Here is a 20580-nt window from a genome sequence, read left to right as displayed (position 1 = left end):
GTGGGAGAGGAGAGACAAGCCACAGTGGGATGGGTGTTCATTTACCACCTAGTGAAAGATGTGCCTTTCCTTTGGATGACTGTTTGTGATTTTATCTTCCCACCTGTGCTTTGTTTGCTTGTTTGCAGATGTAGAAATTATCTCTGTCAGCTAGAAAAAAACCCAAACCAAACCACACCAAACAAAAAAAAAAAAAAAGGAAAGAAAACAAAGAATGGAAAAAACAGCCATTTCCAGTCAAATTCCCAGACCCTGCTGTCTTGTTATCACCCAGGGACAAAAGACCCCTGGTTGCAGACCTGCTGGTTCAGGAAATGTTCTGAATCAGGGACTGCAGAACGATAACTGGAGCAAATCCTGCCAGGAAGTGCTCTGAATCCACTCAGCCACCTTCTCTTCCCTCTGGACCTGCCACCTCCCTCCTGCCTCCCCTCCCAAGACATCCTCACCTCATCCCTCCCCATGCTCCTCTATTTTGCTGATTCCCATTAATCTGTGTTTTATATAACCCCTGGCTTGTGCTGGACACAAAAGTGATGCATTACCATGCTATTAATACACAACCTAAGGTTTAGGATTTAGAGAACATAAAACTCCCTTTGCAGCCAGGGGATGCAATCCATGACAAACCAGCGCTGGCAGCTCCAAGTGCAAATCCCAGTGGAGAGAGGGCATCAGCTCTGGGTGCAGTGGACCCACACCCAGATATCAGAGGCTGATTCCCTAATCACCACTGCTTTGAGTGTGTTTAAGTACTGCACAGCTCCTTGGCTGGAAGCAAACATCACCGAATGTCCAGGGCACTCTGAGCTCTGGGCAAGTGTTTCGTGAACATCCATCACTGTAGCTCTCAACTTCTGTTCCCACTGCTCTTATTTTAATTAATTTCTGCAGGTCTGACTTTCCAGCACTGATGGTCTTGCACAAGGCTGCTGGTCCTGGGAGAAGAGAGGAAGTGAGAGAGGGTCCCATGGGCGAGGTTGTACTGAGGGGTTGGGAACTCAGGGCGGGTTCTGGTGAGTGGAAACCAGCTACACCTGTTTGAAATGCATTAGAAAAACGGGGACATATCCCTGTGCAAAGCCCACTCCATCCTTTGGAGAGGCTCAGACGAACAACACTGTAAAGGGAAGAGCACTGGCCAGCAGCATTTGTCGCAGGGCTCCTACACGTGACCCCACTCGCCCACTTGCTCTGGAGCCGCCTGGGTGCTTGAAGGAATTTGTCCCAACACTGTAATTAGCAGTTCATCACGGCCAGGCTGTGAACAAAGCGCAGTAATACCACCCAGCCTGCTAAGAACCAGGTATTTTCCAGGGGAAGCCCTGCTTTGGGGGGGGCTGGGAGCCCCCCCGGCCGTTCAGCATCTTCTCACTGCAGCGGGGCTCGGGCACGGCTCAGCCTTGCTCAGGCTGCGAGAGGTTAATGGATTTCAAGCGACTCCTGTGATTAACTTTTCCTAAATCTCCAATTCTTTCGTGCTTTCTATTTTTATAAAAAAAAAAAAGTGAGGGAGGCGGTATTTACAAGGGATTTCACTCAAATAATGAAATAAATGTGATCAGCCGAGGGACCTTTAATCCGCTTTGACTCTTGTGTCCTGGGGAACGAAAGAGCACGAAGACCTTTGCTGCTCCGAGTCCCAGCGAGGCAGGGAGTGAAACAATCCCATCCCTGCCTGTCCGGAGGGCAGAGCCCCAGCAACGCCTTAAATCAAGCACTGTATGCAGGCATAGGCACATCAGCCAGGGACTCTGGGGTCAACACGAGAGAAAAACATTTGCAGGCAATTTGTGTCCATCCTGGGGTGAACTACAGCCACACCTGTGCTACCACAGGGAGACCTTGTGTAACAGCCTTCCTAATTCCCCCTGAATCCTCAAATCCGCCAACCTGCCCTCCCAGTCCATCCAACCTGCACTGCCCCCCCCATCGGCTGCTTCATCCTGGGAAGGACACGGATCCCAGGGACAGCACAGAGGACCCTCCATGACAGAGAGGGCAGCACAGCCCTGATGTGTGAAAGGGTTTGTCCCACCTTCCTTTCAGCACAACCCCAGCCACAAATGTACAAAACAGCTTGTTGGAAAAAAACCACCAGCTTAGGTTGAGGAGGGGAGAACTAAACACCCCAGCCGTGATTCCCACATATGCCCGAAGATATAATCCAGATTTGCTACTTGCCCTGACCCTGGCACCCTTTTTTTTTTTATTTAATAAATTAAAATCTCTTTTTGCTGCTGAGCATAATCAGCATTAGGGTGAGGGGAGGAGGGGCCTTTCACTGTCTGCCAAAGAATCACAAACCAAATCACTGTCTCCACAGCCTGGGACTCTCCCTGTGGCACTTTGGGAGAGCTGATGGCAGCAGCCCCCCACCCATGGGGGTTGAGATCCCTTGGCTGATCACATTTATTTAATTATTGCCTTCTCTAAGGCATTTTCTTAATTAATCTGCTAGATGAACTGAAAGGCAGAAGATGCCATGGTCAGGGTTTGTTTGTTCCTCCTGGTTGGAAAGGTCTTGGCTTGGAAGGATCGCTCCTCCCAAGCCTCATGCTGAGCCCTGTGTGGCTGAATTTGGGGATCTAAAGGTTCAGGGAAAACACTCACATTCCTGGGCAATCCTGAGGGAGCTCAAACCATTTGGCCTTTTGCCTCCCCACAGCCATATGACCATGGTGAGCACACAGCAGACCAGTGTCCTGCCCTGGCTCTCCCAGGACAGATGGGGCCAAACCTCTGCGTGAGCATCAGCAGGAGCTCCAGGAGAGCGGAGAACGAGGCATAAACATGCCTCAGCCACTGGCTTACATGTAACACGTGCCTGCAAAACCCACTGGTGTTTCTCAGAGCCACTGCTAAATCCAAGGTCAGTGGAGAGCAGAGTCAGGTGATGCTCCAGCACATTACACAAAAGGCCACATTCTGACAGTGCTGCTGGGGCTGAGGCCCAGCCCTATCCCTCTGACACCTTCTGAGGGGGGAGAAAGCCCTCCTCAGACCACAGGGCTTTAGGGACAGGCATGCTGCACCCATGCTCCTCCTCACAAGCAGCAACCAAGGGTGAAAGGCAGATGGCATCCACACAGCTCTAGAGCCCAAAGACCGGAGTGACTGTCCTTTCCCTCACACTGCTGTGCCCTTCTTGCCTCTGATCTGGCCCTGGATATCTGTGAATGCAGCACTGGGCATGGAATCCCTCCCCATGCTGCCTCCTGGCTCCCCCAGCACAGCCCAAGGTCATGTCACTGGGACTGAAAGCTGAGGACAGTCACCGCAGGTTGTACCTTGTCTGTGGCAGAGCCGGGTTGTTCTGTCACTGCTCCCCACATGCCCCTGCCCACACAGTTGTGTCCCAGAGGGGCTGGGGGACTCCTGCCTCCCTCCTGGAGGTGATATGTAGCCCAGCCACAGCCTGTCCTGCTTGTTGGGTGACAGGGACTGGCAGGGACAGGGGACGCGGTGCCCGCCATCCCTCGCTGTTGCTATAGAGACAGAAGCTGCTTTTCTCCGCAGAAACGCTGGTTGTTTCTGAGTGGTACCTTCGGCATGGCAGCAGCTGGAGAGAGGGACATGGGATGGCTTGCCTTGCTGGGAGGGCAGCCATGGCCAAGGCAAGGCTCTGCCAGGTCTTTCCCAGTGCCCCTGTGCCCAGATCTACACTCACCTTGTGGGGTCTCTCCCCAAACCCTCCCTGCAGCAAGAACAGAGCACTGGGCACTGAAGTGCTAGGGGAGAAAAGGGACACAGGCTACAGGAAGGCTGAGGAGAAAATCTCCCCAGAGAAACTCTGTTTGGGAGAAAGTCTCATCCTGTGAATCCCAGCTTACCCCCCTGGATCACCCCAACTCACCTCTCTCTGCTCTCCTGCCTTGCTTTGCAACCATGTGCTGGGGTGAGACCAGCTCAGCTGATCTAACCCACCGTGGCAGTTTCTCCAGGCCACGCTCTCCTGATTACACCAGCAAGGACCAGGATAACTCCTCCAAAGCCATGCTGCCATCCTGGATATACCAGGAGAAGATAACATAAGTGCAAGAAAACCCTAACCCAGCAACATGCCTGTAGATTCATCCAGCCTATTTGCAAAGGCTCAGTAAATCCTGGAAATACAAAGTGAGAGCTTCCCACAAAGCCATCGGGGCAAAGTCCTCCCCTGTTCCCTATCCCTTCAGGATCCCACCATCTCCAGCTACACATAGGTGCGTCACACACCATCAGAGCTCAGTGACGTGCCTCCATCCTTCCTGGGGGTGAGGATAAACTTTGCCAAGTGTAACAATGCCTGGAGGGAAGAAAAATCACCACAGCTCACTTCTTCACATAAATCTTCACAGGAGAAGGATATTGGCAAAGAAAAGCCCTGAGGGAGGGCGGCACATCTCTGCTCCCACCCGCAGCAGCAGGAGGGGAGCCGGGCAGCACCCACCACCCCCCGCTGCTCCGCCCGCTGCTGCACCAACCTCCGGGGAGAACCACCGAGACCCTGAGCTCTCCTCTTTCCTGAAAAAACCCAGTGACAGCCCTTCCCAAGGGACAGCCCATCCGTGAGCTCCGTGGGAGGCTCGTCTTCAAAGGACATGGTTGCCTTCCTCACCACGCTTCTGCTCCAGCCTCGGAGCCGGCAGCACGGGAAGTCAGCAGCTCCCAGGGCTCTGTGCTGACATCCCAGCTGGAGGCGCATGCCAGGGATAGATTATCTGTTTTGCTTCTTTTCATATTAATCATCAAAGAGTAACAAATGTCAGCAGCTTGCAGCAGTCATTATCTGAATGTCTTCTTCTCACCAGCTCCTCTAGGAAGCTCCTCAACATGCAGGGAGAGCTTACAGTGCCAGACCCAGCTGGTTGCTTCCTGGCCTTCCAAGCCAGGTGCATTTTGCTCACTTGGGATAGACAGGAGGACAGGGATGACAGGATCCCTTCATTCTGCAGGATTTGTCCAGTCAAGGAAGGTGCTGAGTCTGCTGGTATCCATCACTTGCCAAACATGAAACTCTTCTAAAGACAGAAAAACCACAGAGAACTGGCACATTCTGTTAAAAATATGGGATTTTCTTATGACAGGCATGAGGCTGGATCCATTTCAGAGACACCACGTTGAGCATGGCCATCACCTGGGTAAGGATCCACCAGGTTTCAAGGCGGACACCTGTCAGTAATGGGAAGGAGCAGCACCATGCCTGGGCATCAAACTCTATAAGTGATCTCTGGTTCACAGACAACAATTAGCTCAGGTTTGCAATCAAGGAAGGTCAGGAGTGCTCTCCTCATTTCATACAGGGTAAGACAGAGAAATGTTCAGAATTAACCCCAGTAAGGGGGTTACAGCCAAGTGAACAGAGGCAGGCGCAGGGGCAGCCCTGCCTCCCTGCCCTCAGCTCACTGACACTGCTGGGTGCACCAGAAACAGGCACTGCTGTACCAGGCTTACCTCGGAAATTCCCATCTACTGCAGCATTTGGCACAATGATAAAATCATGGCCGTGAAGAGAAAGAAAAAGACCTTTTTCTGCACATCAAGACCTGCTTTGTAAAATGACCACGATCCAGCACAATGTCTATTCATCCCCACCAGGGTGAAAGTGGGCAACTTGCATGTGTCCCTTACCAGACCAAAAACTCCCCCCACATCCTCACAGAGCAGGTTTTCCTTCAGAGTCCTGAGCACCCATCCAGGTCCACGCTACCCAATGCAAACCCTGTGAGCCATCACTTGCATCCCCTCAGTCAGCAAGACTGCAGGACCTGCTCCTCACTGAGTATGTATCTCAGAGCCACAGCAGGGTGGGTTTGTCCCTTCCCTCACGATAAGAACCAAACAGGGCAGGATTTTTATGATTATTTATTATCTGTAAAGTGCCAGCATTGCCTGTCCTGACTCTGTAGAAGACACAACTGCTGGGCTTACAAAAAGAAAAAAAGCACAGTGGCCAAAATCATTTAGCCTCAAAAAAAGTTAATGAATGTGTTCTCAGGAAGCTCTCAGGCACTGCCCATCCTGAGGACATACCAAGGTGCCAGTGTGAACCACCTAAAGTAGGCAGACATGGAGCTCATTTCTCTCACCCGCAAAGCTTAATTAGCTTGCTGTCCAAACACAGCTTGAGAATATGGCCAAAACACAGGTATGGCCCTCGATTGCTAAAACCCAATCCATTGCAAGACACATTTTTTTTTTTTTTTTAAGGTGAGGAAGCAACATTAAAAAACGCCACTACTCGTGGAAGTTACAACTACTTCCAACAAACAACATGTAGAAAATACTGGGAGGGAGACTCTCAAAGTATCTGCTAGTTTCCAGTGGGAAGGCGTCAAGTCCTCCATGTTCACCAGATGGATATCAACATCTGACACGTGTTGGAAGACATCCATATCAACTCCACCAGCCTGAACTGCAAGTAGCCAAAAACAAAGCCGGAGAGGACATCTGTGATGTGGTGCCGTCCGATCATGACACGGGAAAACCCCACACAGAGGGCCCAGAGGACCAGCAGGATGCGGAGGGGGATGGCCAAGACCAGGTGGTTGAGGAAGAACTTGGAGAGCATGGCCACTCTGCTGGCGTGCCCGGCTGGGAAGGCGTAGGTGTCCATGGTCAGGTAGTCCAACAAGCCAGGGTTGATGTCGTACGGGCCCTTCCGCTTGGCCAGCTTCTGCAAACCAGCCACAATCATGATGTCCAGCAGCAGGGCTACAGAATGAGAGAATAAGAGGGAAGGGTCAGAGACAGAAGAAATCCAGGGCTATTTTCAAGGCAGAACCTCCAGGGATTGTTGCCTTTAAAGAAAAGGTTTGGGTTTGGTTCTGGCCAGATGTCCACAGTTCAGCTGCACACAACCCCCCCCATCCTCAGTTACCACCTGTCATGGTTTGAGAGCCCCAAAATCCAATTCCCTAGTTCCAGCCCCCCTCCCACATCTCAACCCGGTCCCTCAACCCAGGGAATTGGATTTTGAGGCTCTCAAACCATGACACCACCCAAATGTTGGTTAACTCTCCCAGTTCACTCACAGAGAAGGCAATTACCAGTACCATCATCTGACAGAGGAGAAACCCAAACCGCAGAGGCAAGCAATCCGCCTGGGGAGGAAGGGAGCAACTGGCAAAGCTAAAATTAAAACTCTTTTGGCCCTCAAACCACCACTCGGGGTGTTCCTCTTGCTGTCCTCCACCCCATGCTACAGAAACCTCATGCAGCAAGGTCCCTGCCTGGGGGCCTCTGTGCCAAGGTGACCAGGCTGCTGGAGGAAAAGTGCCCCACAGCACTTTCTGGTGTTGTCCCTTGTCCTCTCCCAAGCCTACCACGTCCTCCTGCCCTGAGCCAGCCAGCAGAATGACACCACACTCACAGATTTCACTAAGAAAAGAGCATTAGGAGCCAGTGAGCCAAGGGGAAAGCCAAGCAATAAAGAAAAAAGGGCTCCTGCATTAGAAACAGCATCACTGCAAGTTGAAGCAGAGGGTGGGCAATGTCCTCCTAGATGTCCCCCACCCATCCCTTTCCCTTTGCCGAAGTGCTGAACACCCACTTCTTGTTTCAACTTGCCTTTGGCTCCCTGTGGCTTTCTCCCTGCAAGTCACCCCACACACTCCCTTCCCTGCACAAACGTGGTGGGGGAAACTCACCTCCCAGCCCCGGCAAACCCAAGCTTGTAGTGGCACAGGGACCATCCCTCCAGCTGCAGCTCTCAACACCAAAACACCTTTCTTCCCTAACAGCTTTGGGAGTGAAACCCATCAGCACTCGTCTACATCCTCCTCCTCTTCATCCCACACCCTTCTTCCCAGCCGACAGGTACTGTCATTTCTATTTCCTAGCATCAATTTTATTTTTCTTTAATCCCCTCATCTGCTTTTCCCCAACCCTCCTAATTAGTCAGAGTGCTGGTTTCAGCTCCTCGCAGCAGTGACAAGGACATATATGCCATCACAAGCACAGCCCTGCTCCCCTGGCAGGAGCGTGAGGGGCCAGTTGCCTGGTTCCCAGCCCGTGATAAAGACCATTCCTTGAGAGCTGACAAGGTTTCAGGAGGATGGATGGGAGTGCGGCGGCGGTGGGGATGGGAAATGAGACAGCACAGGGGAGGAAGGCAGCTCCTCCTGCCTGCTCAGCACCTGGCAGGAGCTGGGAAGTGAGGAGCTGTCACGACGGCTCTGCTCACCCACCTCCCACAACATCCCACCCCTGCGCACCAGCCCCCAGCACTGCTTTGGGAAGGGGCTGGTATTTATCCTGGCCAAACTCTAGCCTCATGGGAGACTGCTTTTCTTCCTCATCTGCAGGGCACCTTGCTTGGGGAAGTGGGACAGCAGGACCTCCCTGGACCTCCTGCCCACCAGGTCATGCCCTGGGCTCTCAGAGCTGTGGAGGGCAGACGGAGCAGAGGAAGAGGTCTGGACACCATCTCCTTGCTGGCACAGGCAGCAGTGGGAATCCAAGCTAAACACAACAAGAAGCAGGAGGCTGAAAGTTTCATAGGTGGCACCTGAAACAAGGTGGTGAGGCTGCAGGTGGCAAGGGGCTGCAAGGTCACATCTCCAGCCCTGTAGTGGCAGGGAGGGGCTTAGGAGGACAAGGACAACAAGGGGCTGCTCAGATCCCACCAGGCATGACCAGCAGGAAGGGAGAGAGCAGGGGGAGGCCTGCAGCCCAGGGGGACCCCAGCACTCAGCAGAGCAGTTCTCTGCATTTTGCCGATTTTTGTTTTTAAGGGCACCCTGAAGGATCCCAGTGTCTCCTCCATGGTGTTCAATGCACCCACTACAGACCATTCCCCTCCAAACCCACCCATGGATCAGCAGCACAGATGCTGTGTGCTTTAGCAACGTGTGGTGTTCACCATTGCCCGTCTGTATTTCGCACTGACAATATTTTTTTACGGTCAAAGGTGATGTCAGGGCAACTCGAGGGATGCAGGCATGTGTGCACGGAGGTGTTCAGGGCATGGAGAACAAGCCAAAGAGCTGTTTTAATAATCCTTTCATTCAGAAGATGAATAAAATGGGCCTTCAGTACTGCTAGGTTTGATTTTCGTCAAACGATGCACAGAAAGCAAAAAGCCTCGTTTGCCCACATTTCAAGATCTGAAGGCATGACAGCACTAAAACCGGGGGTTAATTTGCCGTTAAAAGAAAAAAAACACAGCAAAGATCCCTCTCTGCCTGGTGCTTTTTCTGTCACTTCCCCCTGCACTTTCTGTTCCTTTCATGAAGCAACTTCTTTATGAAACAGCCCCAGCAGCCTGCCCTGCCCCGGCCCCTGCGGGTCCCACTGCCCTCACCCGGAGCTGGGTGCCCCTGCCCTCTCCTGCTCCTGCTGCTGCTGCTGCTGCTGGGCAAGAGCTGGCAGGGTGAATCAGCAGGCAGCACTGCTGCTGACGGTGCTGCCAAGAGCCCATCCTTCAGAAATAGATAAAGATGATACCATTGCCCAGCAGCCCCGGCCCTATTCCCTTGCAATCTCATGACCTACTTACCCCCTTGGACCTTGTCTCGCTTGCTTTGTCCCCTTAATGCACATCAAATCCTCCCTCCTCAGGTGGGCACATCCGTGCCAGTGATAGGCAGGTAAGGGGTTAACTTGATTACAGGTGCCCTCCACGACTCCAGCTGCAGGTGGGTGTCTCTGCACAGGGGAAGGTGCCTGATGGCTACCAAAGCTTCGAACCCGAAGCCCCTGAGCCCACCTGCAAACCGGCACCATCACCTTCAGCCTGCCCTTCCCTGGTTCTTCACACAGAGCCCTGCAAATCCTTCAGGCTGACCTGACTGAAGGCTGGAGGAAATACAGCCCCGGGAGAGCCCTGGGAAGGGAGCCTGCAGCTGATGTACCAGCCTGCACTTGCGCAAGGCTGCTCTCTGGGGACCCACGGGGCTGCCAGAGGCGCAGCAGGGATGGCAGAGTGCCACCGGACCGAGGGCGAGATGAGAGGAGCAAGAAATTTTAATTTTAAGCATTTTTTTCCATCATGCCCTTCCTCCAGATCCAGGTAGCATTGGATTTAAACCAGAGGCATCACTGGATGTAAAATCCAGATAGGGCTGGATTTAAGAGCAAAGGAAGGATTAGCTCTTGCCCATCGTTCCTTTCACATTTTTCTGCAAAAGATCACAAATTTTCCCTTTGACCTGGTGTTAAGGGAAACAATCCTTCAGATTTCCACTGCAAAACCATCCAATCCCAAAATCCTCTATTAACATCTAAAACTTCCTTAAAGCCCAAAACCAAAGAGCAAGACTTGTCTTGCCTGTGACAATTTGAGCATCAGAGATCACCTTGGTATTGAAAAAAACCTGACATCTGGCATTGGATGCACAGTAAATGAGCTGAAAGTGAGCCCCCTGGGCAGGCATTTTATATCTATTAATAAGAAAAGGAAAACAGACATCTGCCTTGCTCCTACCACCAAATTTTAGGAGCACATTAGGAGCAGAGAGGTGAGTGGAGAAGAGCTCTGGGCAGGCAGGGCATGAGGACGAACCTGAACCATCACCAGCAGAACCAAACCAAACCCTAAAGCTTGTATGTAAGAGAAATCAAAACAGTTGGACATCTTTCTGTCCCTGAGGTGCCACCTCTGCTGCTGTTCCTTATGGCTGAAAGAGGCTGAGGATGGTGCAAGCACCTTGGGGGCATTGCCTGCTCCAGGTTGGAGCCAGGCAGTGTCTCCAGGGACAGAGGCAGATGCCAGTTGAGGTGTTTATATAAACATGTTATCTAAACCACAGCTGAAAAACAACCTGGGTGCAGTGCTGGGGTCAGCGGAGGGGGGGAAAAGAGGAGAAAGCCAAAAAAGCCCTTGGCCTTGTCTCCTGAAGCCGTGATTCACATGACTTCACACGCGTGGGGCTGCTCTCCAGGGTCCCAGCCTGTGAGGTTGGGATCAGCAACAGTCACAAGCTGGACTTGGCCTCCCAGAACTGTGGGTGAGCATGTGGGGAGAGGAAAATGGGGAGGTAAATGCCCAGGAATGAAGAGGGAGCCCATCCCCAGAGCTCAAGAGGCTCCCAGCATGGGAGCAGAGGTGCATTAGACAACCCCTCTGCTCAGCCCAGCACTGCTTTAAAGAAGAACTAAGCTGGTGATAACCCATTGCCTGCACCCCACTGTGCTGGAGGTGGCCACTACAGCTGCCAAGACCACGTATAGGGCCAAAACTGGTTTTGAAGGTCCTGTATTTCCCAGACTAGCCAGCCTCAGTCAGGAGTGAACTCTGGATAAATGTCACCATTCCCAGGAAGCAGTTTCCTTTGCTCCATAATTAGAATTCACAATTCTTTCTTTCGTTTTTCTTTTTACTTACATGCCCCCTCCCACTCCTTCTGAACTTCCCAAATCACCCGCAGGCATCAGGCTCCCTGACCTGGAAAATGAGCCGTTTGCAGCCTTGACTAGTTGACATTAATGAAAGATGCAGGTTTCAAAAGAATCTTCACCCTCTCTCCAGTGGAGTCAGTGGAGGAGGGTTGGAAGAGGTCCACTCCTCTGGAAGTGAACTCCTCTACTCTATTTTCCTCCCCAAACGTGGTCCTATGGTGTGTAAGAGCTGACAAAAGGCACAGATGGCACGACACATTGAAGAGCCAATGAATCAGGCACTGTGGTGTTTTGAGGGGGGGGTATTTTTTGGCTGAACAAGCAGCAGCGTGGGGTAAGTGGTCACGGGGAGGTGAAAAAATGGTGGAAAGCAGAATGGTGTAATTAATTAAAATAAAAACCCACAACAACTAAAAATAGACTCGCTACATTCTGGATGATTAGAAACAGCCCCGAGTGCAAACACAGGCTGCCTGGAGTTCTCCCCTTGGAAACACTGTGCCCTGGGAGCTGGGAAATTTGTACTCAGCATCAAATACTAAGCGGGGCCACCTCGCTGGGGGTCTGGATGGGCTTGGACGAGATGCAGGCGAGAGGGGGACTGCAGTGGAAAGGGCTCGTGCTGCTGGGGAAAAGGAGCTGAGCAGCCCCCAGGATGGCTCAGCTGCCTCCCAGAGGGGCTCTGACAGCTTGAAATGCCCCTGTACCCAACAGCAGCAGCCACAGGTACCATCAGCACGTCACAGAGGTGCCACACGCACCAGCACGATGGCACAGCACGGGATGAACTGGGGAAAGAAAAGTGCTGATGACCAGCAGCATGTCCCAGACCACAAAGGCCAGGCTCCTCCCTCGGACTCGGTGCTGCCTGGGCTTGTATTTACACCTCACTGCCTTCAATAAGGCAAATTGGCAAAAAAAAGAAAGGGGGCTGATCCTGTGGGGCTCAGAGGGTCTCCAACCATCAAACCTAACAGGGCACTGGACCTGGATCAGGTACATCTGTCAGCATTCCTATATAGATGGAAATGGAGAGCAAGACCAGAACTCTGTTCAAGGTTAAGACATGGAGATTTCTTCAAAGGGGAGGAAAAAGAGACAGTTCATCTGATTACCCTCTCCCACCTCATCCTCCACCTCTCCTGGCCCGGAGCAGGAGACCCAATGGGCTCTCCCTGCCTGCTGCTCCTCCCAGCAACTCACCTCACTCCCCCACCTTCCTCTTCCCAGCCACTGCTCCTGTCAAGGCGTGTTAGAGGCAAACACACTCACCCATTTCCCGGGATCTCCCTTCGGGCCAGAGCCTGGCTCAGCTTCCCTGTCGGGGCTGGCTCTGCCTGCGTGAAACAGTTACTGTCCCCTCTGAGCTCCAGGCAGGGGCAATGGGAAGCTGTTCCCAGAGTGACAGACATAAGGATGACTCATTTCCCATGTTTATTCCCCCTCTTCCCATTCAACAACCCTCGCACTTCTCTTTCGCTCTGCATTCAGGCTCTGGAACGTTTCGCTGCTCGCTCTGCGTGAGGGTTTCATTCCAGCTCGCTGCAGATTCCCCAAGGGCTGCACACTGATGGCTGCAGGGCTCTCAACGTCTCCAGCAGCCTGCCAGGACCTGAGCTCCTCGGTGCTGCCTGGTACCAAGGGGGTGATCAGACCGTGGATCTGATGGAGACCCTGTGCAGGTCACTGGAAATTCCCCCCTGCCTGCTCCAGCCACAGTCAGATGGGTCCCTGCCTGTCACTGACTGTCCTTTATCCGAAGGGACACTGCAGCCTGCCCTGCAGTGAGCAGGATACGTTTCTGTAGAGGAAGCAGGGAGGGAGGGGGGCAGGGAAGCCGGGAGAGCTGGGCATTGCTGCCTGTTCAGAGATGCCTGAGCTCATCAGCTGTGAAAGGATGAAGGCTGAGCACGGCACCTACCAAAGAACCAGGGACTTCAACAGCTGTATCCGGGCAGAACAACTAGAGGCAGATTAGCAGCCTGATGTGATGAAGAGGAATGTTTAATGCCAGGCTGGACCTGGATTAGATGCTGGATGCAGAGAGTGGGCATCTGTGTCATTCTCTCTGCCTGGCACCCTCCATGGGTCAGTCACGTTGGATTACTTGGCATTTAAATGTTTCCACCTCTCTGGGCAGATGTGCTGCTGGCTTGCTGAGGTCTTGGTGGGCAGCAGGACAGAGGCTGAACCTCTTCCATGTGCCAGGTTGTACAAGGAGGGACGTTTCCACAGGGCACCGGCTCCTGAGCTCCTCTCCCCTTCCCTGACAGAGCATCATCTGCCCTGCCTGGCTCAGAAAATCCCTGCTCTCACAGTGGAAAAATGAAAGGGGGAAAAAATAGACACATCTGGCCCCAAACCATCTCTGGGGCTCTCGGCTTTAGCAAGCTCTGCTGCATATGGACTGATCCATCTGCTGTGCAGCTCCCTGGCCCCTGCTGGGGCTGGGCTGCCCTGAGGCTCGACAGGATGAGCTTGTCTGTACTGCCTGAGCATTTTATCTGCCCGGTGACCTTTACATGTAACGGGCTGTACTGTCTGGATTTCCATCACACAGCCTCCAAAGAGAAGCATGACAATACCTGAGGTACGTCTGTATTGTTAGAGCAGGGTCAGTGAGCTCCCGAGGGGTTTGGTGAAGGCATTTCTTGCCTTCTTTCCTTCCTAATCCACCACTTTCCTGCCAATCTGGTCTGGCTTGGAAGCTGCTGCAGTGGGATCGCAGAGTCCTGACCATATATATGTATTTATAAATATATATATATATATTTTAAAGAAATATAGATATGGCTCGGGATAAAGTCACAGGTTTGCAGGGGACTATGCCTTAGAATATCACAGCTTGGTTCCCGGTTGGAGTGAAGTTCAGTCAGTATTCAGGGAGAAGGCTGGATAGAGCAAGAACTTCCTTCTTGCTGACCTCCAGGAATGGAGAAGTGGCCCTGGGCTCCCTCTTTCCCTCCTCCTATGGCATCCACCCATCCCCATTCTGACACACTGCTCGGATGATACATCCACGCCCCATGGCGCTGCTTCACTTGATGGGATAAATGCTTAGTGACAGCACCAAAGAGCCATCCTGCCCCTCGGAAGCGGGCTGCAGAGCCAGCTGGAGATGGCCGAGGACTGGCACCAATGTCACAGAGACAGCAGGCGAAGAGAAGACCAGGGCTTTCTCTTCTCCCAGTCTGGATACCTATTTCAGAGAGCCACGACCACGGCAGAACCAGTTACTGGCTGGTACTTCAGACTGAGCACAAACACAAATTTTATGTGCAAGGGTTACCCCAGCAGACACCTCCCAACAGCAAAGGCACACGGCTGGACTGCAGATAACTGAACACAGTGGTGATCTGGCTCTAAACACCACAGCTTTGGGCAGGTGACCATGTTCCATCCCCACCGCAGTGAGAAGGTGCCTGGATCTGCAAAGACCATCAGTTTAACGAGATCAATCTGTTTAGCTTAATAAATAGGAGGTGAAGAAATGACTTGAGCACTATCCAAAATATTGAAAGGCGGAAAAGATGTTGGCTAAAAGAGCTGTTGAGCTGGAGAGACAAGGGTACGCAGTCGCAATGAAGGGAAGAGTCCAACTAAAAGCGCTTGTGAGAAGCCCTGCCACTGCAGTAATACAGAAATGGCTCTGACAAATTCACCCTCACTTGTAACTGTACATCAGATTGAGTGTTTGGGTTTTTTCCCTTAACAAATTGAACAGGAATAAATTAAGGGATGTGCTACAGCCTGTATTTTGCCGTGGGTTAGATCGATGATCCAAATGTTCTTTGCTGGCTTTGCAGTCAATGAATCACTAAATTTGGATCCACATCCTCACCAGATGGATCAGAACCAGAAACCGAGGTACTGCTGCCCCCAGGGTTTAATGGAGTTTATATCTGGTTCTGAAGCAGACCTGTGATTTTTACTGAAAGTTTTATATCTGCTTTCCCCCTCAAAGGCCAATTGCAAGGTTCAAATAACTTTCTAAGCATCTCAGTTTTCATTAAATCCTCGCGATTTTTCAAGGTAAAGCTTGAATGGTTCTAAAAGTTTCAACACTGGCAGATAAATAAAATGAACCTTAAAACTGAGGGGTTTCCTGAATAATCATTTTCTCAATTTGGCCAGGGGGTGTGGACTTTCTCCCTGACTCTTGCACAGCCAGGGCTGGTGATGCTGAGACAGACTTCCTGAAAGCATATTCTGGCAGAGGGATTTTTACAGTGGGCACAGATATCTGGCTTCTTCCATCTTTTCAGTAACAGGCTCTGAGTGTGTTTCTCTGGCTGTTTGGCATTTGCTGGAAAAGATTACGATGAGAAGGGGAAATCAATAAATTCCATCACAGATGACAAACACGGAGGGAAAACATTGCTCGGGGTTGCTAATCAACATCTGCAGTGGGGATGGATGGAGCATCCCAGGGTCAGACCCCCTCACCCGAAATGCTCCCACATGTGTTGGCAAAGCTCCTGCCGAGAGCTCCTCCTCCATCTGCAGTGGTGCTTTGCCAGGTTCCAGGTCCCACTTCAGCAGTCTCCTGTCTCCTCGCCTTGGAAGCCTGATTGCAAATCCTAAACAAGTGCTCTATGATGGGCTGGCTCCCTGCCCAGAGACTGCATCAGAAATTCTGCTTGATGTATCAAACCCTCAGCAAGCAGGGGGGAGGGAGGAGAGCCAGAGGCGACAAGGAAGGGGTACCATGGACAACCTCAACTTCCCTCCTTCCCTCTTCTCAGGAGAGCAGGGAAGCACCAGGAGGTTCCCTTCCCTTTGACCTGTTCCTCTCCAGGACGGCTTTTCACCACATCCTGATGGATTTGAACCACAGGAAAACAGCAGTGAGAGCGACCAAGGATGCCAGACGCAGCAGTCATGCCATGCCCTTCCTGTGTACACAAGACCCCACTTCTCCTGGGACCTGTCGAGGTTCACCAGCCCCACACTCCCCAGCCAGGCTCTTTCCTCCACCAGCAGGGCAGGTATTACAGCAGCAGCTACTCAGATACTTGGAGCTTCTGACTGCAAACTTAAATATCAGCCCAAAGCCACTCTCACAGCAGAGATCCGCTCTGTGGGGTGACACAAGTCCTGCTGTGCAAGCTCTGACGAGAAACTGAGGGCACCTTGGCCAGTCCCACCAGTCTGTGCCATCTACTCAGAGGAAGCAGTGGAGCTCTTTGGAGGCTGCCAGATCTATGGAACTAGTTCTTCACACCATTTGACTATTTAATTTCATGGCAGGCAGAGAAGAGGGGTGGGTGTAGTGCATCTAGGGAAGGAAGCAAGACTTCAGAAACCCACTAAATTGTTCCCGGACACTACATTTGAGCTCATGAGACCTGGAGATGCAGGCAGTGGTGCAGGGTTCTCCCAGCCACCACTCGATACTCGAAGTTCCAGCACAGCCCCAAGGTGGCTTTGCATTTGGCCTCCTCATATGGCAACAGAAGGGTGAGAAAACCTTCCTTGTTTTTGAGCCAAAGAAGGCATCAGCTCTTTATAAGGATCTCAGATATTCTGGAGTCAAAGAGGTCAGTTTTCAGGCTCCAACACCATCAAAGGCTCTTGGGTCAAGAGACATCTGGAAACTGTGGTGGTTGTTGTTAGTCACCTGCTATTTCATCCTCGTGCCCTTTTAAATGGATCTTCTCTCAGCGAGGGGTTGACCCCGCGCTCCGAGGAGCCCCTGGAAGAACTGCTGACGCTGGCGGGCTCTGCATCACGCTGGTGCTATTCTGGCTCCTTCCCCGCCATGGCCTCCCCCCATTAGATGTCACAGCACGAGGACAGTCTCCTCCAAAGGCAGAGGGGAGAAAAGGCAGCTACCACTGTGCTTTTCAAGACAGTTCTGCGCAATCTTCACCCTCTCTGGAGGACGAACTTGTGAAAAGAAAAACAACCTGAGGCCACGTTGCAGAGCCTGTATCATGTCTCAGTCAGCTCCTGTGGACAGGACGTCCCTTTCCTGTGGTGCCTGTGAAATAAAGTGTCCCTACGTCGCCTCAAAACGCTCCCTGAGAAGAAGTGGTCTAAATATAGTTTTTTAGTTTCTCTTACCAAACAAAAGAGGGATTGTTGGGTTTTTTGGGGAGGGTGAAACACCAGGGCGGATCACAGCCAGATGAGAGGGTAATTAGTCACAAGGAAAAATAGGATAACTGGGCCCTGTGCCAAAGGCAGAAGAGCAAGAAGAGCAAAGTCCTCAGGTAGACATGGCCAGGGCAGGTTGGGGCCAGGATCCAAGGCAAGTCATGCTTAGAGCTCAGCCTGGTCACTGGTGGGACATCAGTCCACACGGATGGGTGGGATGGGCCCTGCTCAGCAGAGAAGCCAAACCCTTTAACACATCCCAACCTTTAGAAACGGGGACACCGACCACCGCGCAAGGAAGAACTAGCAGGAGAGCCAGAGGGATCCCAGCCTGCCTACACGGCCTCTGGGTCAAATTAGCACATGGAAACGGGGACAGCAGCCAGATAGGTACTCAGGGGAAGGAGGATGAAAGAACAAACTGCAGCAGGGAAGGAAACACGACTCCATTACACAGCAGCTGAGACGTGGAGCCAAGGTCTGGTCAAGAAAGTGGTGAGGGGATGGAAGTCTTTTTTTTTTTCCTCAAGAATATCCTCAGGAATTGATCCAAATATCAAAGACTAAAATCTGCATCTTTTCCTCACATACCAAACCACCAACGCAAATGACCACAGACTAAATAAAATACATCATTGCTGGTATCCACCTGCCCATCACAGACACTCCCCCTCAATCTGACTGGATAACCCTGCCCCACACAGGACCAGGGACCTGCCCCTACTCCATGGGTGTCACCAGTTACCAGGATTACTCCATCCCTCTTAGACAACTTCTTGCTACATCCATCACCTACAGTACCTGGCAATGAGAGGGCCAAAAAGTGCAGCATTAACCCTAAAGGTCACTCCTTGCTGCCCGACCACATCGGATTCTGGGAGCAGCCAGAGGAGGAGTCCCAGTGCCACTGTCCCTTGTGACTAGGGCTGGGCTTTCCCAGCAGGGAGGGAGGTTTGCTACTCACCTAGCAGCAGGTTCATGAGGACCTCCTGGCCCGCCAGCGTGCTGCTCTTCACCAGGCAGATGAGCGTACCCGCAATCCAGGGGATCCCGTGCCCCGTTATCCCCAGAAGGTTGATCATGGAGCGGGCACCACCCCAGGAGGAGGCTCTGTTGGCACACACTCCCAGCCTCTTGGACATGCAGATATCGATGGCCAGCAGCGAGTTGAAGGCGATTCCCTTGAAGGAGGGGTTGAGCTGCATGCAATCCTCCTCGGGAAGCTGCTGCGACTGCCTCCGCTCCTTGGGGTTGGTGTTCTGGGCACCGGCTGCCCCGGCCTGGCCGCTCTGCTTTCTTCCCGAGCTCCTGCTCTCCTGGTTCCCCTTCAAGGGCTGATTCAGGGAGAGGAACTCAGCCCTGTTGAGGACATTGTTCCTGTCCCTTGCCCTGGACCGTGGCTGGGATGATGGCATTGCAGTCTCTCTTTAACGCAACCTGCTTTGCGAATAGCGGGAAGGAGAGAAATCCCTCTTCTCCCTGCAGAAAGCTTCCCCCACTCCCACCCTCACAAGCTGTGAATTTGGGAAGCTGCAAAGGTTCCCCTCTGTTGCAGTTGCCCCCAGCACAGACTGCAGCTGTTAAATATAGAGTAAGGAATGCACATGGCTGTTTACTTCATGGGCCTAGCAAGCTTGGAAGGAAAATTAATGCCAGGCTTGGCAGCCACTCCAGTGCCAGGGAAAAAGGTTAAACAGCCAATAGATTGGAAGAAGAGGAGGGAAAAACGTTGTGCCAAAGGTTGGTTGCTTCTGGCCTGGTCTATTTAAATCTTCCAATTGCTTATTCCCCTGGGCTGCAAGGGAAACTGGGAAATGTAGTTTTTTGTGCTGCAATTCACATTTCAATATCAGAGTCAGAGCTGGAGGAGATGACAGCATCCCCCTCCCCACAGCAGCCGGTGTTGCTCCCACGGGGGGCTGTGCTGCCTGGCTTTGCAACACCAAGGCTGAGTGTTGCCTGGGGACCTCCCTCCCGAGGAGCTGTCCCCAGAATCTTCTTGATTAGTCTGTTCTGCAACATCTCCCCCCCCCCCAGGCTAGGGCACCCCAATCACCACCCTCCTCCCCCTAGCACAGATACCTTTCAAGCCCCACTAGCCCCATCCTCCCTTCCCTGCTCGGGGTGAGCCCCTGCAGAGACTTCATCACTCACCCTGTTCCCGGACGAAGGAGAAGCATCACCTGCCTCCTGATTACAGGAGACACAGCGCCGCTAATGAATTCCCATCCTCCTGCCCCCGGCACTGCGCGTGGCCTCGTTACCGCACGTGTCCCTGCCGTGTCACCCAGCACCGAACAGGCTGTGTCGAGAGCAGGTGACAGGCAGTGCCCGTGTCCCTGAGCTGCAGGTGTGATCAGCAGCACAGGTACCAGCCCCAGCAGCACGGGCAGGCAGGACAGGGAGGAGGAAAGCTCATGCCAGGCCCTGAGGAGTCCTCCAGCAGAGGACAGGGAATACCTGCCGTCCCTCCTGCCACGGCATATTGTGCTCCATCACACTGCATGGCTGCTGTCAGCCTCCTGACTCCCTGCTCCCCACCTCAGCTGGGGAGAACCCCTCTGAGACACCAAGGGATGGTCCTTGTGGGTGCCTTCCAACTCAGAATGTTCTGTGATTCTGTGATCTCCCACCTGCCGATCCCAGCACTGATCAGCCCCTGGGAACATCCCATCAGTGCTTGCAGCTCCAGTTTACAGGTCAGAATGATCTTTCTACAGTTCCTGAACTGCAGTTGCATAGATCTAAGCTGGGAGAAGCCACCCAAAGGATGACAGCCCGTGGCAGCACCCACTTGAGCCAGGACCACCCTGGCATCAACTCAGTTACCTTCCCTGGGCAATGGGCTGTCGCAGCTCCACACCACTCACATGCTCCTTGAACAGGATTATTCCTATGCAAACAGGCTGGAAATACCCTATGGATAGAGAATTAGAGCATATGAATATTACATTGAGGAGCAGAACAGCCACGTCTCGTGGTGCCTGCTACATTTGACTACACAAAAGTCCAGTTACAGGGGTCAGTGTTTGTACAGGTAATCCTGGGAACTGGACACCCAGGCATCTCAAAGTCTAGTCCAAAATGCACTTGAGAGCTTAAGTGCTAAAGGAAAGGTGGTTCTTGGCTTCCGAAAATAATAAGAAAAATTTTGCATTT

The 20580-nt window shown here is 52.4% G+C and overlaps 1 protein-coding gene and 1 long non-coding RNA gene across 2 annotated transcripts; both read right to left on the bottom strand.

The window, feature by feature from the left end:
- Positions 1-217: 217 nt before the first annotated feature.
- On the bottom strand, positions 218-4700 carry LOC113969721. The gene is made up of 4 exons (XR_003534924.1): positions 4601-4700; positions 4187-4288; positions 3857-4007; positions 218-938 (listed from the first exon to the last, which is right to left on the bottom strand). It is a non-coding gene; the product is annotated as an uncharacterized LOC113969721 (long non-coding RNA).
- A 1131-nt stretch (positions 4701-5831) lies between these two features.
- PLPP7 (phospholipid phosphatase 7 (inactive)) lies at positions 5832-19344 on the bottom strand. Its single transcript, XM_027687821.1, has 2 exons — positions 18386-19344; positions 5832-6696 (listed from the first exon to the last, which is right to left on the bottom strand). The coding sequence occupies exons 1-2, from the start codon at positions 18834-18836 to the stop codon at positions 6332-6334; spliced, it is 816 nt and encodes a 271-aa protein (XP_027543622.1). The 5' UTR covers positions 18837-19344; the 3' UTR covers positions 5832-6331.
- Between the last annotated feature and the right edge of the window lie 1236 nt (positions 19345-20580).

Source organism: Neopelma chrysocephalum, unplaced genomic scaffold, assembly GCF_003984885.1.
Source record: "Neopelma chrysocephalum unplaced genomic scaffold, ASM398488v2 Primary Assembly neopelma1_74, whole genome shotgun sequence".
In the NCBI taxonomy this organism is placed as follows: Eukaryota; Metazoa; Chordata; class Aves; order Passeriformes; family Pipridae; genus Neopelma; species Neopelma chrysocephalum.
The sequence above is the reverse complement of the archived record's forward strand: the minus strand, read 5'-3'. Positions and strand labels throughout refer to the sequence as shown.

Bases quoted from the DNA above. Each gene is read 5' to 3' on its own strand.
- PLPP7 (XM_027687821.1), bottom strand. From the start codon at position 18,836: ATGCCATCATCCCAGCCACGGTCCAGGGCAAGGGACAGGAACAATGTC. The intron at 6,697-18,385 runs GTGAGTAGCAAA...CTCATTCTGTAG, and splicing joins CCTCATGAACCTGCTGCTAG to CCCTGCTGCTGGACATCATG.